Source organism: Euwallacea similis, chromosome 2, assembly GCF_039881205.1.
Source record: "Euwallacea similis isolate ESF13 chromosome 2, ESF131.1, whole genome shotgun sequence".
Lineage (NCBI taxonomy): Eukaryota > Metazoa > Arthropoda > Insecta > Coleoptera > Curculionidae > Euwallacea > Euwallacea similis.
This window is the reverse complement of record NC_089610.1, coordinates 5,817,197-5,836,675: the sequence shown is the minus strand read 5'-3', so window position 1 is coordinate 5,836,675 and position 19,479 is coordinate 5,817,197. Positions and strand designations below refer to the sequence as shown.

General features: G+C 36.5%; 1 protein-coding gene across 11 annotated transcripts in view; it reads left to right on the top strand.

Annotated features, from left to right (window-relative positions):
* mtd (mustard) overlaps positions 1–19,479 on the top strand; it is a 47,367-nt gene that overhangs the window by 13,300 nt on the left and 14,588 nt on the right. For 2 of the 11 annotated variants that reach the window (XM_066405596.1, XM_066405599.1), the window contains 3 exons: positions 14,882–14,970; positions 17,794–17,864; positions 17,917–18,121. In XM_066405596.1, the coding sequence (XP_066261693.1) occupies positions 14,882–14,970; positions 17,794–17,864; positions 17,917–18,121 (365 nt within the window). Of the gene's footprint in view, positions 1–1,269; positions 1,666–9,933; positions 10,176–14,197; positions 14,255–14,881; positions 14,971–17,698; positions 17,723–17,793; positions 17,865–17,916; positions 18,122–19,479 lie in introns of those variants that run through there. The other 9 variants (XM_066405591.1, XM_066405604.1, XM_066405592.1 and 6 more) reach the window with 9 other exon arrangements.

Below are 19,479 nucleotides of genomic sequence, written 5' to 3'. Positions count from 1 at the left end.
GACTTAAAGACCGTATTTGTGTAACGTTGATGAGCAATACCAGCACTTGTACAATAGCTTTTTAAGTCCAATTTGGTAAAAAAGCGTTTGTGCATAAGCCAACTGCCATCAGTCTTAGCGATTAAGTATATTGATGTGTTTCCGGAATTCGACAGATTTCCTACTTATTATATGACCTCAACTTTGCTAAACCAACAAATATCCCCAATTACATTCGTCTTCCAATAATGCACTACTAATCGCTTCACTATTAACGCTTCAAGTCGCCTCACGTTTTAGCTCTGTTACAGCTCCTATCTCGTATCGCACTTACTTAAAACTGCCCAAAACTGACCTACAGCAGCCTCTCTCATACGAGTTTTTTATGATTACTGAAGGCATCTCAAAAACTGTAAGAGTAATAAAGTTGCTTAGACGGGGGAAGATTTGCAGTTTTAGGGCTATAAATTTAAGGTATCTTAAATAAAGGGTAACTAAACACGCCTAAATAATCTTCGTGTTTTTTTCCTTTTATGGTTTCATGCTTCTCTGTTGGCACACAATTTACGTCAGGAGTTGCCGTGACGCGTGAACAGTGGTACCTCTTTTATTGGTGCAACAAAAAAACGACGTAAAATTAGTTGGCGAAGTACAAAAGAAACTGCTGGTGTCATTTGACTCTGATGAATTCCTTTCTTATATAAAACTCGCGTTTTACATAATTATTGTTTGCCTAATTTGATTGTGATAATTGATTTCAAAACCTCTGCTGTTTGTATTGCGCAGCTACATGGTTGTACCTTCCCCACTTTGTCAAGAAGTCGTTAGAAAATTACTTCCTCAGCGCTCACAATTTGATCAAGAAATGTAAGAATGCTCACGTATCGTTGACTTCAAAAAAATTAACCCTTCAGTCGAGCAATCGTAAACAAGCTGAAGTTCCACCAGTTTTATCATAGAAAGAAAACGTCTGATAACTCATTTCAAATTGCTTCTGGTTGTCCTCTGTTCCTGCACGGCTACATCGTCACCATTTTGCCAAGAAATCGTTAGCAACCTAACTTTTCAGCATTTACAATTTTGATGAAGAAAATCATTGAAGGACTTGTTTTGGTGGGTGCCCAAACGGGATGCCGCAAACTTTCTTTACCCACCTTTAGAGTGTGACTGCGATAAGTAAGTACCCTGTAACCAATAGCCAACATTTGAATGCCTTCCTGTAGTACCATATCAAACAAAAGTGTCTTGTGAAAGTGCCAGAACGGTTCGTTTGGTTGCAAGGCGGCACCGCCAATCGAGGCAGTCACCGAACGCGCCTCCTTAGGTTAGTGCACCGCGTCGCGCTATCAGATACAGCACTCATGATCATATTCATATACTACTGATCCCGTCGGTACCGCCAGTTGCACGGGGAACATCCCTTTAGTACCTTCTCAGATTAGGCGAGCCCTGGTGCGGTTTCAGAACATCCGAGTATTGTGAGTTTATCGAAAAGAAAGTTTGCATTTTCGGTTCATCGGTTCTTGTGAAAGTACGGTACTACCGCGTTGGCTACATATTTTCTTTAAACTTTTTGACAAGTGGTTCAATTTTTTTTTCAGTTAGTGTGTGAAGTTGTGTAGTTGGTCTTGTGAATAGGATGTAAAGAGGCTTAGCGTTGCTACAATGAGTCAAGAAATACTACAGGTACTATCATAGCTTTCGTTTAAAGTACGCATCCAAATTTTTGGTATACACATATATCTGTTGGCCTTTATGACTTGGTAGTGCGCTTGGGGTCGAATCCCTACGAAAAGTAGTCAGATTGTGTTCTTTTAAATTGAAGTACTGTCTACACGGCAGTGAGTACTGCGGGTAACTAAGTGTAGGTACGTGGTTGATTCAGTATTTTTATATAATATTAACGTTAAGTACAAAATAATGCGTTTCACTTCTCGGACTATTCTTGGAATTTTACGAAAGGTGATTTTGTTACAATATTTGTACTGCAATTAGGTGTTTCACTCTCTTGTTGAACACATAGAGTTCGGCCCAAACGGGGCCTACATCTATGGATCTTGAAAGCTATAAGAGATAGGTTAAATAGAAAGGTTACATAGAAAGTGGGTGGAATGAAAAAAGTTGAAGGAAATTTAATAGACAGTTACGTGTCGTTATTAAAACGATTTTAAGAATTTTCGTTTTTGAGATATTTTTCGAAAACGTTTTCTAAAAAATACCGTAATCTTCAGAATCCAAAGTCAAAATCCAAATTAGCTTGTTAAGATAATTTTTTGCAAGTTACTCACCGCGCATTCAATGTTCAGCTAAGACACTTCAGTTGAAAAAAGAAAGAGTTGATGATGATATTTCAGAATCGAAACGTCGTAAGCGAAAATTGAAGGCACAGGTGGATAGCTCGCAAGAAGTTGCTCGAATAAGGTTTTTTTAGATTTGAAAAATATTTTTAATTAGGAAAATTACAGTAATTTTTCCCAAACACGTGTTTTTGGTTTTTATTAATTTAATCAAATACAAAACCTTTTTGAAAACTCGTAAAATCGTTTTCAAAATGGCATTGAACTTACATTAAATTTCCTTGAACTTTTTCCTTCTGATCATTGTCTCATCGCTTATAGTTCTTAAGATACTCATACGTGCATTTATTTATATGGAAATATGATTTGATTTCTATCAATATCGGTGAAAGAAGAAAAGACCATACTCTTGGATTTTCCTCACTGAACTCGGGTGCGTTATTTCTTGAAACGTGAAATCATAAGATTGATTTGGAAAATTTCAACATATTGCATTTTTTATTTAATGGTGCGATTGACATCAGGCCTCGAATTGTTTCTGTTCCATTAATATGCAAATTAGGTGATTGATTAGTCATAAATGAGGCCAAATAAAAAGATTACTGGCATTGTCAATTAGTTCTTAAAGACATAAAAATGGCAGATTTCATTTCATAAAGGGGGCGAAAGGGACCAGGGTAAACCTTGAAAGATTGTGTAATTTTTCAGTAACGTTATCGAATTGAAAAATATTAAACAATTTTTCTAAAATGTGTACTTTTACAAATTCTGAAATTACACGAAAACCGATTCAATCCCAGAATTACCTGAGTAATAATCATTCACGTTATATTACGATATGTGACGAGATTACTCAATGTTTGACAACATTTATCTATGTTATGAAGTATTATAACACAGTCAGTGTGAAGATGTCATTTCACCATGATCGAACATTATTACATGTATTTATGAAATAGTAATTAAATGTTATTGGAAAAACTTAACCTAGTCTTAACTGCCATTTAACTTTGCTAACTCAACCCAAGTCACCTTAAATGAGTTCTCAATTAAATCATAATTTATGATACGTTAAATTCACTGCTATTTTATGCCGCTAAGTAGTAAAAGAGTCGGTTTATGATGAAACAATGCAATTTATTTATTAGTGGATTTTACGAGCAAATATTTTCAATAAACTCCTCAATAACTTTTTGTTTAGAGTAGCCAATTAGAGTAACTTTTCCATACTCAAATTAATTGAGTAATAGGAGTAATACTGATCGGGATTTTTGAAGTTCCGTAATGTATTACTTGATTAACATTGACAGGTTGACTTACTTTATTCAACAAACGATGGCAGTAAGACACATTATAGGACTCTTCACTTTCATGACGTGCTGGACATAACAGGTTTTGAGCTGAATGTCATCAATACTCTTGTGACGTCAAGTGCTTATGTCAGAACCCACATTGCAAATATGCGATAGGGTTTTGACATAAGGGTTCACGTATGTACATATATGATAGGAGCCGCGTTCATGAAGTTCCATCGATTTATTAAACTTCTGCAGTTATTTTCCTTAAAACATTAAATTTTCGGCTTTATTGGAAAATACGAAACTATATAGACAAGATAATTTTTATTATGCCGGTCTCGTGACACTGTCATAGATCATTTAGCAAGCGATCCTTTGCGGGTATCAATATTTTGTTTATCAGGTTCAGTGGTTGGAAAATGATGTCTCCAAGGACGGAATTAACATGTTTGCCCATCCGGCTGAATTTGTCGCGACGCAGACTATTTTAAGAAACTACTCACAGTAGAGATTCGAAACTCGCGTGTCCTAGTCTTACTTCTGGTGGGTGACAAGTTCAAAAAATCGCTTCTTTCAAAACACTTCTCCCGCCACGTCCCGCCTTGTTGTGGCCAAATGGGTTATGGGCAGGAGTCGCCTCAAGTGTCTACCGCTTAAAACAACTCGGGTTTCCCTTTCCATCCACCAGGAACCGTACCTAACCTGAACTAACCTGGACTGCACTTTTAAAATTAAACACTTTATTGCCTGTCAAGGATATAAATTTGCAACGTGTTTATTCGTTCCTGAGCTGACTCATTTAATTAGTTTTTTAATTAGTAAGCAGGCAATAGGCCAAAAGAGCTTTTAAAAGACTGTACGTTGAAATTGCCAAACGAATTCCCGCGAAAACATTATTCCAGCGGCATCGGACAACTCTGGATTTATGGATGTTTGCCTTTGTTAATGGGCACAGGCAACATGGCTTAGCACATGGACGATCATCAGTGATATACGTTTGTATCTAATGCCCGCATGTTGGGTGGAATGTTCATCAAAACGTCCGCTAGTGATTGACAAATTAGTCCATAAATCCAGATTTAAGAAGTTTGGACGGTAAAGTGTTCATAAATTTTTGGTGAGCTTTCAGAGCACATTAACTTTATTTATGGGTATCCAAATTATCGTAGATTGAAACATGTAACAATCACATTTAGGTCACCCTGCGCAACTAAATATATTTTGTTTAATTCCAAATGTTTGGCACTTCATCATTGCACCTTTTCCTTTTCTAGAACGTGTACGACCAAGTGGAAGTGAAATTGAGTATTGCTAGGCGGAGTAATTTCAATCAATGGAGATATACGTTGGCCGACACATTCGCCAGACCTGCCCACATTAGATTATTATTTATACAGGGTTTTTCATATTGATACTAAAATTTAAGACTGAATCTTAACATATGATGAATCGTCAAAATCAGAAAGAAAAGCTGAATTAGCAAATGTGAAAATCCAAGATGGCATACATTAAAAAATCAAAGTTGATGATGGTTGTCGAAAATCGAAACGTCGGATTTCAAATATGACATCGCCACGTTGCAGAAGAGGAACAGTTCTCTCTCATGAAATATCAATTATTTTAAATTATTTCGCTAAATAAGGCGAAGGAAAATAATTTTTTTCTCGCAAAATCGTAAGTCGTGCTTACACACACAATTAGGTAAAAATACCCAAATTTTTAATCATTCTAAAAGGGGCATTACATGGGATTGGTTTTTTTTTTAGTTTGAAACGATATCAATAACAGAAAAACTGCCAATTAATGACTGGATGTGTGTTCATACTGATTGGAAAAACCCCTTCAAATTACATATTTGCTTCCAATGATTGATGGCATCACATGCGGCCATCATAAAAATGGTTATACTTTTCTAAAATACATGATATACAAATACATATCATTATCCGCTATTTACATCAGATAAAACAACGAAAATAATTAAAACCAGATCGATTAAATTCCTAGTAACAAAGCTAACAGCGGTGTACGTGTTGGAATTAACATCCTCGGCTCTACAGCATCATTAGATTCTGAAGATCGTTTCCTCACTAATTATTCGCCAAAGGATTTTCCATTTCGTTGTTAAGACGATCGTACGCGAAATTATAGATTTTTTTTTAACTCTACAGGCAACGACTTAATGGATATTAAAAAAATACCACGACAAAGTTTCACAACGGACAGTCTGAGGTGCGTCTCTGTCGCGCTTTTATACTTGATAAATGTCGCGGCCCATCTAAACTGATATTTGTTTCATTAAATGGCTATTTTAACGTGATTGAGCACAAGGAAAACTGGAACGCTTTTCTGCAAGGAATCTTGTTACTTACTATACTCTGCTTAATTAATCTAGCGATTAAGACCTAGAAAGGCATTAAAGTTATGGAGAACTATCTTTTTTTTTTTTAATATCTCGCTAATTGGTAATTATGGCCGATTTCAGCGGAGTCGACAATGGTAGAATTGCTCTGATTTTGTGTTGAATGACACCCTGCAGGTAGAATTAATGGGAGCCGAAGTCGTTTTTGCTTAGGATTGCAAACAGTTACGAGATAGATGGTCGATGTTATCTCGGAAATAGCCGTGAGACCACCCCGTGTTTACAGGGGAAAGCGACCTTAGTTCTGCTCGAGATACATGCCCCTGAGATTTTTGCTATTAATTAGAAAAAACGCGTTTGGTGGAAGACGGAATAAATTTTTCTACATGCGTTAAGGTTTTTGCTTCTGTGGGAGGACTCCAAAAATAAATTAAATAACTGAAATATCATGTGCGATGTTAGAATTCCGGATTAATTACTGAAAAATTGTTAAAATTCGTCTATACCTCCAGTTATTTTATGAGGAGGGTTCAGTGTGTAGTACCTTCGAAAATATTGCAAATTCAACGAGTAATTAGGCAAATTAAAATCCCACGAATAATGAAAAGTAAACACTACCTGTAACAAGTTAAAGACGGGGCTTACCAGATGATGACGCTCATGCTGGTGTAAATTACAACGATCTTCGGCGTATTGAAGATTCTAGCACTTTTATTAATTTCAATAACAATATATCAGTTTCAACAATAAGAATAACGTTATTGTTAAGTTATGCAACTTCTATGTTTACAAATAAGTAACCAATCTCGTTTTTTTTACCGTTTTTTGGACATCAAATAAGAAAAGTAACCGGACTGTAAAAATAACACTTATGGCATATTACTCGCGTACTCTTTTAATTAGCACGTGCATGAATATTCTTATTTTATTATTCGCTGGAATCATTAATTTTATTGGAACCATTTTGATTCGCTTGCAAAAGACTTTATTGTCATTTTTATGGATCCAAACATTTGCGACATTGGGAGGTCATATTTATGGGCTCGTATACCAAAAATTTGGACGCAGTAATAATAGATTTAAGCGTGTTATTTAGACGGCAAAGGGTAATTAATATGCATCCTAATCTGTGTGCCTATAATAAGAAATTTGGAGTTTGTTCAGGAAACTAAGTGTCGGTAGCTCGGACCACAGTTTTTCAAAAGCAGCAGCAGCTGCTGAGAGATCGCGGATATTTTTAAAGCAAAAACTGTGTCTGTGCTCTACATGGAATTTAACGTGGAACTCGATATTGATCATTATAGCCCAGAAATTGTCGACTCGTGTTTAAATACATTTGGTTAGATTCATTGCTCCAACCAAAATATTCCATTAGTTTCATCATCTAGGCCATGTGACAATAATTACATGGCTGCAGGACCCCTCTCTTTCAAGCTATTCAGGAGTAACTCAATCAACTCCATCAATTACTTATCCCCGTCGACAAATATTAGGAAATATACGCGATTTATTTTCAGATTTGATTTATTGGCGTCCGCAGGTCAGCACGTGCTCGTGTCACTGATTTTAACATTAACAACAAACAGGCGGGTTCGTATGTAAGCACCCAAATTGCCATCAGGTGATACACAAGATAATTTATTGTCCGTTGACTCCAAAGTCAACAAATAAGGTCATTTCGTGTGCGATAAAAGTACCTTAGCTCTAAAGGCAAAGCGCATAAATAAACACCTGCTTCCTCAGTTCCTTGAAACGATTTTTATGAACGTCTTAAAATCCGTTTCCAGTCATCATATGGAGAAATTGGCGCTCTCCACGAATTAATATCAAAGCCAGTTTTATTGCTTAGAAAAGAAAGGGGCTAAAAGAGCAGATACTTAATCCGACAGCAATAGCACTAAAACAGTTACTTTAAGCTAATTTTATTAGCAATAGAAATAAAAGCAATAAACGGGAAACTGCGTTTACCTGCGTGGAAGATGAGAGTAATTACATAGCACGAGGAAAGGATTAGGACAAAGCTCTTCTGGGAGATCGATCCCTAATGAAGCAAACAAATTAATTAAAAATATTGACAAGGCTTCCAGGCAATTTCGCAATGTTTTATTGTTCCAATTCGCAGATTAATTATCTGAGGAAGTAGGTTATGATTGTAGAAGTTAGTAGAGCGAACTTGTTTTCGTTCAACATCCAAGGTCTTTGGGTACAGATTAGAGGCACAGAAATCAAGTGATTCACCAAAGTGGCAATTGTTTTTAGGTTCAGAAATGTTTGAGTCTGTTTTTACGCGGCACCCAAATGCATGGGCACGTAGGCACTATACTTGAACGAGCATTTTAAACGGTTGAAATTGTTGGGGAACGGCTTGGATAAATTCATCTGCTGTCTGTAGTTAATTAGGTGTTTGCTTTTAAATATCAAATGGCTTAATTAACGTCTTCGGTTATGGTTTACCAGAGGTCGGTACCATGTGCGAGTCTCACTTTTCTTCATGTGTTTCCCTTTTCTACATAAGTTTCACTTTTCTTCATGAGTCTCACTTTTTTATCCTTAATTCAAGCTGATCAGCCAACGTTTCTCCATACGTATAAGGAGGCGAGTTCCGTGCATTTCGACCGCTATCATACCAAAGAGATTTCAAGTATTACGTAGGGATATTTTACCTTATATACAGGGTCTTTGTGCAGGGTTAATTATAATTGTTGAAACAATTGTCGGCGCATCACTAGAATTGATAAATTTTTTTTGACTTGCGAGCCGCCACGTATTAGTGTCCCTAGCACGTCGTTTTGTCATCAGAAATGCGTCAGGCTAACATCACTTCCTCCGTTTTGTTCGCCATGGATTAGTGACTCATTTACCAGAACGGCGCTTCAAAAAGTATTACGTCGAGTTCTTCCGAAATAAGTAGATCTAGCTCATTTCGTAAACAACGCTGTCGCCAGTTTGATTGAGATACCCTGTAGGAAGTTTTTTACCATTATTATTCGGACAGGCAAATTTGCGGTTTCTGATGGATTATTTCCCATATTTTTATCCGCTATTTCATTGGGCCTCTCCCGTACAAACTCTTTGTTAGAGAATTGTTCAGAAAATGTAAGTCTGCGGAACCAAGTTCTGCTCGACCTAATCAAATAGTTGCAACAAATAAACGTTACGTGTATTAGACAGTCATTGGAAATTGACTGTCATGGTACCATACCTAATTGCATCCTTATTGCGTCGGGCTTTCCTATCACTTATATTGATAAACATTCAATTGAATATAAGCAAAAAACGCTTTAAAGCCCATAGAAATGGAGCTTGCATCAGACACAACTTATTAGCTGTATTTGGACCTAAAACCTTAAATGAATAAAACTGTACTTATTTTTTTGCATTTTAAGTCATTTTGTATGTTATGGCGTTTGCCAGCAATTAAATAACGCATTTAATTATAATTTTAAAAATGTTATGATTTATGGATGAAGGCTTTTTCAAGTTATTCATGGCATATCTCATTACCAAGGTATGCGCAAAGTGAATTTAAAGGATGGCAATAATAAGAGTGTTTACCTCAAGACATAAACAACTTTGTTTATTGCAAAAGCTACCAATTAAAACCAATTAATGCTTAATCGACAGTTAAGCTATATTGCCCGATATATTTGAGTTGCTTATCCTTATGGTGCATATCCATCTTCATGGCAATAAAAAGTAACAATTATTGCCGCTGATAATTCTTCCGCGGAATTTTTAATGAACGATGAGTCATTTAAAAGGGGCCGTCTATTAATAGTATTATCTGCCACATATCTATTTTCATAATCTATTATAAATAATCAGCAATATTACCTTTGCCAAGGTCGGTAACCGATTTGTTTGCTCCTACACTACGTAAGTAGATTAAACCACACGATATCTACGGAGGTCAGTTACGACCAGCTGCGAACTCTTAGTTTCCTGAACGATTTTGTCTCTAAGTGACCATCTAAGAACGTTTTAACTCCTTCACCAGGCGGTACCCGAAAAAATCATTCTGCGACACCCCGAAGGGTCCTGGCCGAATATCAAGGATATCGACGAAGATGAGGTGGTTCTCCCCATTAAAAAGAGCCGGAGGAAGTCCTGGCATGCCATCAAGTTTGAGAAGAAGAGGAGGAAGGACAGTAGTAATTTGGAAGATCAGTTTGGGTCACCGCCCCAAGTGAGGAGGGAGAAACGAGGATCTTGGTGGAACATTTTTACTGGCGCTCCTAGGTATAGGAATATCATTTTGTTTTTACTAATCTTTAACTATGGACGTATTTAAGAGAAAATTGAGGTGAGAGGTGCAAAGGGGGAGTTTTCGAATTTATTTCCAGCGGCCCGAAGGATTTCATGGGTGTGCAAATCCAAATTAGACGTTGTCACATTTAACGGAAATTCTAAGATATTTGAAATTTTGCAAATGGTCGATTTCAATTTAATGTTCATACAGACAGCAATTTTTCATCACACAAAACTCGCAGGACCGAACTTGCTCTTTTTGCAATTTCACCTTCTCACTGGGAGCGGTGAAATCAGTTATGACGACGGTCGAATTTTCAGCAACGTCATTTTCGGGTGCAACAACCTTCGAAATGTCCGCGTTTTGCCAATTGTACTATGCAAAATAATATCATTTCGAAAACCTCCCACCGCGGTTTGCGGTCTGCAAAATCATGTAAAAAAATTGCAGATGTTTCAGCTTTCTGAGTCGATTCAATACAGGCCCAGATATCTAAATTGAAATACTGAGTTTATACACGAAATGAATAGTGACATGATTTCCGCTTACAATCTTTCGCTGATTGCCAATCCTGCCAATGTGCCAATCGACGTTACTATAGGAAATTGAATGTAACGAAGAATCGATAAATCGTTTGCGAGATGTCGAGAGCTGAGACTGGTTGAATGGTGTGAGATTTCTGGTTTGGCAATGACCAACAAAACGCGTTTTAGATGCAAAAAATGTACGGGTGTTTATCGAACATATTAGTTAGTTGCTTACTGAACTAAATACACAGATACATCTTGTTAAAAACATTCACAACGTGTATCTGGACCCGACAGGAACGAGACAATTTTGTTCCTTTCGGGTTCACTCACGCGCAATACGTGTGGTGTCTTATGGAAAAAACGAGCTTCCAAGAAGAAAACCGTGTAGAAAATTCGTTTTTAAATTGTTCTTATTAATTTTATATTATTCGAGGAATACGAGAATAGGGAGTTATGGAGGTTAAAGCGAGTAACAGATTAAAAATGGAATAGAAAGCACGGCGTTCCGTGATAAAGGGGGGAGCTTCAGGATACTGGGCAAGGAAAGACTCGTGAAATGCTGAAATTAAAAAAGTCCAACGTTACATGGCAAATTACTGGAAAGATATATTGTTAAGTAATGGGCGAAGGTATTCTAAAGACTTAATTATCAAACTCCCTACGGAGTAATTATTAAAAATTCGACATTCGCATTAATATGTGCTTATTGTGTGGCAAATAAAGAAAAAATGTAAAAACTGACTTACTACCAAACAGGCGTGGCACGCATACCTTAAATGTATTTCCTATAAACAAAATAAACACATATATATTCTCCTTAACCTTTAGAAGAGTGGGCGTTAGTTATAAATAACGCAACTGGTTCTTGCGATGCGCGTCCGAAAGAATAATGGTCAAACCAAAAAAGTGAAAGAAGCTGTTTATGGCTTTGTCTAGATTTTTACACCTTGAAAATCAACAGTGAATGCTTGATGAAGAGGTGTTTAAGAAGTGAAAATTAGATCCCGGCAAGACCTTTGACGCCAAAAAATTCCTAAGTGATGCTTACAGTGACCCTGATGGATTTTGTTATTGGCAATAAGTATGTCACCTATTCAATGCAAATAGTCACTACAGATATAAGCGTCTCATAATAATAACAATAATAATACACTCGCAACAGGTGTATAAATTTGTAGTTCACAGGTAATAAAACATGTCGTAACTCAGTTATAAGTACACATTAGTATTGGTTTGCGTTTATGGGTTATGATGAATTATATTGTTTCTCACAATTACCTAATTTTGTGCGAGTTCCTTTCGTTGTTTCATGTACAATTTATGTACAGATGAACAGCGACAGAAGCTACATTAATTAGGAAAATATTTTGAGGATAAATACATGAGGTTTGACGTTTCACGCTTAATTTCTCGAGTCATTAAAACGGAATATTTATTAGTTTAACGTGAAATTTTCGTCCCATTAGGTAGTTGAATATTCACATATGATAGAGCGACTTCACCACTATGTAGCACATGGCATTGTAATGTAAATTAACATGTTTGCGCCAATTTATGCCAGATATGACAATAACGAGGATGCAGGAAATGTTATATGACGGCCCGCCTTTTTTGCCATAATGAGTGAATTTTGAAGTCGAACTCAGGATGGTTAGTTATTGCAACCATTACAGTCTTTACTGTTAAAATCGTTGTTTCTTAAATAGCCTTTTTGGAGTCGCACAACATTAAAGGAAGGTCACGTAAGTTTCGTATTCGCAAACTAAAGTCAAAAGGATGAAACAAAAGCTTCATTTTTAGCTATTTAGCAAATATTGCGATCACTAAAAAATTTTCATTTAAACGGAACCATCCATTATTACTCAAATTGTCCTTTTTTAGATTTATAAATGACCCTTTTTAGATACTAAAAGATAAACGGTCATATGCAACAAAGAAATGAAAAATTACTACGTTCATGTGGCAAATGCTTATTACTCACAACTGTTCCTTCAGGCTGGCAACATTTTGCAATATATTTTTAATGAAATTCAGACAGTAAATAAATCGTTTTATTTACTCGTCAAATACACGTTCCCCACACGGATTAACACTGGTTTGCCATTTTTTGCAATCAATACAAAACGCTACAGTAAAAGCATATTATACACCAAGGTTGTGAAGTACACTATTATGGACTGAACGTTCAAGCTTAAATCCAGAAGCATGCAGCCCTGAGGCTGAGAGCCTGAGGGCCTGAGGGATTTAAGACGTGAGGGTCACAAGTTTGTCGCAACCGCGGTGTATACAGGATCTTAGTTATCTTCATAGATACGAGGTTCATAAAATCAGGGCAAAGTTGCGCAATTACAGCTACGTCTTCAAATTCGCAATGTTGCAATACTTTTCTAAATATCTGCGAGCAACTGAAATTTCAAATTCACCCAAATATGCATATAATTTAACCGAATTTTACAAAAATTAAGCATAAATTAAATTTGAAACGCAAAAAGACAACGTTTTGAATCGTAACACCAAAACTGGCCTTTTATTTGACAACAATGGGGGTGATGACGACATCGACTGATTATTCCACTGGGTAAATAATACCCCATAAACGTGTCATTATTAATCTGTATTCAACTGTTTTGGAAGAAAAGCCAATAAACGGACTTCACAGTCGTGTTTAACACACTCAATAGTCGTCTTGTTTAAAGCTAAGTAGTGGAAGAAAATTTTAATAAATTGGTGAATAATGAGACAATCCCGAGGCTGGATCTGCATATACCCAATATGGTAATAATGATAATTATCATTGAAAAGATTTGTTGAAACGATCGAGGCATATTGGTCAGAAATATTAATTATTCAACTAAATTCTCCCATGTTGGATGATGTTATTTCATTGTCATTAATATCACTGATTTTTAATGTCTCTGAATTTCGAAAATAAGAATATCAACATGAATTATTATTATTTATTAAACAGGGAGACGAACTTTACTTAAGGTTAGCTCGTAAATAACCACTTATTAATAATGTCATTTTTCCCCAATATATTTATCGTTCGTATATCCTGTTATTAAAGTTTCACAATTCACTATAGCGCACTGCCTTGACCTTATTTATTTATTTGTTGAGTACCTGCAGACGTGTAAAAATATCTTCATCAGTCAAGTAACAGCGGCGGTTCACAATCTACTTTCTCTTTGACACGACCGGAAAATGCACATTTACGAATGACTTGCGTGTGAATTGTGAAACTGTTAGAGAATTTTTTTTCCCGAAGTATCGTCATTGATTAATTCAAAAATCATAAGACCATGGCGACCCATTTCATATTTCGTTGCATGGCAATCTCAATTTCGTTTTTGAGCAAATTAGTATGTAATAGCTTGATTTTATGTTTTCCGTAAATGCATGTTTTTTAAATTTACTCACTATACCATTTTTTAATTTTTGCTTTGCATGGTTTTATCTTCATTTCTTGCCTTCACCCATAGGTCACGCAGGGCTTCACAAGACATTACGAAACTCCCAAAGGATCTACCGATAACAAGGTGAGTATGGTCACAAACCCATTCCTACTGTGTTTTAGGAGATAGATGGGATTTCAATTACAATGATGTGTTATCGCTTATGTAACTGTGACGTCATCTTTTACATGTACTTAACGATAACAAAAGCAAATTACTCGAAACTATTTTTATTCGAGGGCTTTGATTGTTGTTATATCGATTAATTAGTATCATTTATCTAATAATGGTCTATTTCATCATCAGCGTCAAGCGAATCGAACAAATTAATCAATTACAGATTCTTGATATTTTGGTGGATGAAATTTTCCTCATGCATATTTGCATAGTTGACTATCAAATTAGGTTCGTATGTATCAGTTTTTGTTTGTTTTATTGAATATATGATATATATGAATTTCCTCTTTTTTGCTCTTTAATATGTTTTTATTAAATAAATTTTACTCTTAAAATAAAAAAAACTTCACATTGTGTGTTCCCTTATTCTCAATTTTCATTGCGAAGACCACTCAAATCCTTTTCAACTCTGTGTGTTCTAATATATGTTGAAAGAAAATTCTCAAACTTGTTGCCTTTAATGTATTACATTGACGCCCACCCCCTTCGAACGTTCCCGTTTGACTGTCTGCTTTAATACTGAATAATTTTTAGGAGTAAGAGTAGAAGTGTGGACCACAGCATATCCTCACCTTTCGATCTTGCGGTGCTGCGGAGCCAAGTGGACAGGACTTTGAGCCGAGGTAGGTTGATAGTTTTTATTATAGTGCTTTATTAATATAATTACGAAGAATTTTGTCTAATACCAGATGCCTATAAGATATATTTCTTTCACCTTTATTAACATCAATTGTGACCTCATTGAAATGGTATTTCCAGACTGTGTTCGGCAAATGAGTGTATTAAAAGAACTACAAAGGATTTTTTAGCATAGCCGACTTAAGAGAAAACATCCACAATACTTAAATTTTAAATTGGACATCGTATTTATCGTTTTTTTGTTCGGCGGGATTCTTCTGGCCGATATAAAAAATATAAGATACTATGGAGTTATGTGCATTCATGAGGCGAAACATCTAAAAATAGTATCAGAGGGGTATCATTGGATGAAGAATAGAAAGGACTTCCAAAAATGGAATTAAAAAATCCAGGTCCGTATTTGAAGACAAGTTAATATTGATAAATTGTGTTAATTCGAAGATATACATAGCTTCGTAAATTGTTCAACTTTTTCTCCACCCTAATGAAATTTTTTAGGAGTATCGCTCGTCTAGGCTATACATCTTAGACACACGGTATTCTATTATTAACAAAACTGCATTAAAAAACAAAGGTAGACGCATGAAATTTGTCCTCAATTTTGGGCATGTGCGGTTTTATACGATAAAAGTATCAGTTACCCACGAGCTATCATTCAGTGCATAAAACGTGATTAAAAGGTGGATATTTGCAAGCAAAATTTAAGAATAGTAACGTTGATTTGATTTAAACGGTACAAAAATGCTGCTAGAATTACAGAAATAATTAATTCGGCTTGGGGAAATGATTTTGTTGGTGCTTCGACTGTTAAGAGGTAGTTCTGTGAGGGAATTTTTTGCCTTGAGGAGGATCTACGTCCGGTTATAGAAAAAAAGTTTGAAGACGAAGAACTTCAAATTTTACTGGACGAAAGTCCATATCAAACTGAAAAATGGCTTTCAAAACAACTAGGAGTGATTCATCAAGCAATTTCAGTTCGATTACCTATAATGGGAAAAATTTAAAAGGAAGGAAGAATTTCTCACGAACTAACTGAAAACAAAAATCGCAGAGTTGACATTCTGCATGAACTTGCTTTCTTGGTATAAAAGAAATAATTTTGTATATGACAATTCTAAGCTTAGAAAAACATGGGTTGATCCAGGACAGCCATCCACAACAGACGCAAAACCGAATACGCATGCCAAGTAACTTTTGCTGTGTGTCTAGTTGGATTGGAAGGGAGTCATTTACAACACTGTTACAGCTGAACATTATCATGCTCAAATTGTTAAATTAGGTGAAGCCCTGGAGTCACGGAAAGTTGATAGTGATATTGTTGTATGACAACGCTCAACCGCATACTGTAAAACCGACCCAGGTAATCATCTTAGGCTGGGAAATTTTCCAGCACGCGGTGTATTCTCTAGACTTGGCTTCTTACCACTTCCACTTATTCAGATCAACGCAGTCTCATTTGGTTGACCAGCGGTTCTCTATAGTTGAAGATGTTCGAAAACTACTTGATAACTATTTTGCCTCGAAACCACTGAGCTGCTATCGCGAGAGCATGTATAATCTTCCCGATAATTGGCAAATAACCATTGACAGTAATGGAGATTATTTTGATTGTTAGCATTTCCATTAAGTATCTTTTTAATGAAGTTTAATTTCACAAAAAAATGCTCAGCTTCTACTTGTACACTTACTCTATGGAAAAATAACGTTTATCTATGGACATCTAAGCCACGGTTGTTTTTTAATACAAATTTCATTGAGAACACCTTGTCAACAAAAAATAACGATACGCCTGTTTCAACCGGTTTACATGGTCAACTTGTGCGTCCCCCACGTCAGACCGTTTAATGTTGTTACTCACCCGTACAAACACGAATGGTCTAACAAACCTAACGGTATTCCAACAATACTCAGCGAGCAGTGACTTTTTTCCTGCGCACACGAAAATCCAGCCCCAGGTGTTCGCGTTCTCACCACATTATTAAAACTCTGGCTCTAGATACGGGGTGACCATTAAAAAGAGCTGAATTAGTCGTTATATTGCCAGAGGAATCTGACATTGACTCATCCGTTAGTCAGATGTTTAAAGGTATATAGAACCTAATGGACTCCCCACATTTTAGAAAGAATGGTTCGGGGGTATTAGTGCATTATATCTAAATATCTATTATTGATTTACTTTACCTTATCTTTTTCGCAGTTAGTAAAGCTTCAGTCGATTCTCTACTACACACCGAAAAAAGATGTCGAAACAGACCTGTTAAGAAAAGTAAACTGGATGAGTTTTGACAGCAACCTCGAGTATCTTAATCGGGTGCGCTCAGCCGGCTAAAAGTCAATTCTACCGTAACGTGAAACTTTGTTTTTGATTAACAAATAGATAATCGGTATCACTTGACAAGGTTCCTTGGAATGATGATTGAGTTATTGTAGCTGCGAAGGTGTTTTGTGTCGCAGTGTATGTGATGTCGCGCCAGTAAATAACGGTGATGCCAAATTTCGCCATATATGTCCAATTTCATCTGTCATATAACAGAGATGCTCAACATTGCATTCCTGGTAATGTGTTTTGTCCTTTTCACTCTTCCGGGGTTTAGGGCATCTCGCACACCATGGACTTCGTCGAAAACTACTTTGATCACTGCCAGCCCCATTCTTGCGCTTTCATAGACCGTACCGAGGACGGTTTCGACAAATTCGTGATTGTTTACTATAATTATTCCGGATTCCATTTTTCAGGTATTACTGCAGGCTGCTTCGCTACATTATCAGTTAAAGTGATTAATTACATGGCAAATGTTTGTTTGCAGATCTTGATGGCTCCACTAATAGTTTGTCGGGGAGGAGGAGTGGGCCTCCAGAAAATACCACCACCTACATGGTAAGTTTCATTCGCTTGCATTCGAGGCCCTTAAATTTAATTTGAATTACAGGTCGCCGATAGGGATACCTTAACGTCAGTAGCTGCAAGGTTCGATACTACACCTTCAGAACTAACTAAAGTCAACAGACTCGCGACGCCATACATATTCCCCGGTCAGCAGTTGTACGTGCCTCTCAGAGAATCAGTTGAAAACGATTCTGAAGGCTCCACCCCTGTCGAGGATACTCAGGATGATTTACCCCCCGATGAAAAAGGTGACATTAAGTGGCATTGAGTCGTAGCCAGAATTAGATTATTTACTACCTGCAAGCAAAGCTTTACCGCAGAGTCGTGTCACTTTGCGCAAGTGTTGCGAAAATGACTGTTTTAACAGTAGATAAAACGAGTTAAAATTACTTTTCTTAATTGAAGTTCAATAACTGGAGGTGGATTTCTTGGTTCTTGTGGGTTCAAGAGTACTTCAGATAGTGGAATGGGGTGAATGATAGGGAGGATACTATAATATTCTATTTCACATAATATAAGGTGTCCGACTAAGATCGGTTATTTTGAATTTATCACCATTTTTCTAGTGTCATTCCTACAGCGTTGTATTTGGAAAGCTGTCAAGTGTAAATATTGAGGTTTAATTGTGGGGAATTATACGGACGCACAACGCAGAGAAATTGTGAAAATCTCCTAGTTTACAGAGTTTGGCAGAGAAGATTCGAAAACATTGTCGATTTTTCGGTCACCGCAACGCACCTTCTTTTCGTTCATCAACGACGATCGTTACCGTAGCAACTTCTTCTAGACTTAAATTGCTGCAATGGATCTCACAGACATGTGATTTCAACAGGAAGGTGTAACCTGCTATACAGCAAACGAAACAATGAAATTGTTGAAGCCGAAATTTCAAGGGAAAGTTATTTCGCGCTGCGGCGATGTGGTATGGCCCACACGACCATGTGATTTGACGCAGTTGGATTTTTTCTTTGGGTTTTTTTGAACGGAAAAGTGTGTCATTAACCCAATAACAATTCTTGAAGTGAAAGACGAGATTCAATGCGCCATTGATGGACTTAAGCTGTTATTTTGCCAAAATATCGTCGAAACTTTCGTCAAAAAAATCAACAAGTGCCGTTTGTCACGAGGGGACTATTTATCGCAACCGGTCTTAATGGAACATCCATTATATTCGTTTAACTGTTCCAGCAGGTTATAGCGCAAATACCCATTTACATAGAGGCAAAATATTTACAAGCAGTTTATGTGCTTTACATTCATATCGCAGATTTTGCACCTCGACAATTTAATGCAACATATGAAACATACACGGCTTTCCAAAGTTTCATCTTACACTGCGAATGACCGTATCAGCTGGAAAGCCATAATTTATTTAAAATAGTGTTTACATCGACTTTATAAGGTGTTTACCGCATTGGTGCTTCCAACTCCCACGTGGTACATTTTGCTTATCGTCTGTTGTAGGACTGTGTCGGGCAAGTTTGCTTATAATGTGCGAGTTTTTACTTAAAACAGACGGAATCAGGCACCCACGGAAATATAAGTAGATACTTAATCTTATCATAAGTTGCGTTTTACTATTCAATTGAAGTAGATATACAATTAT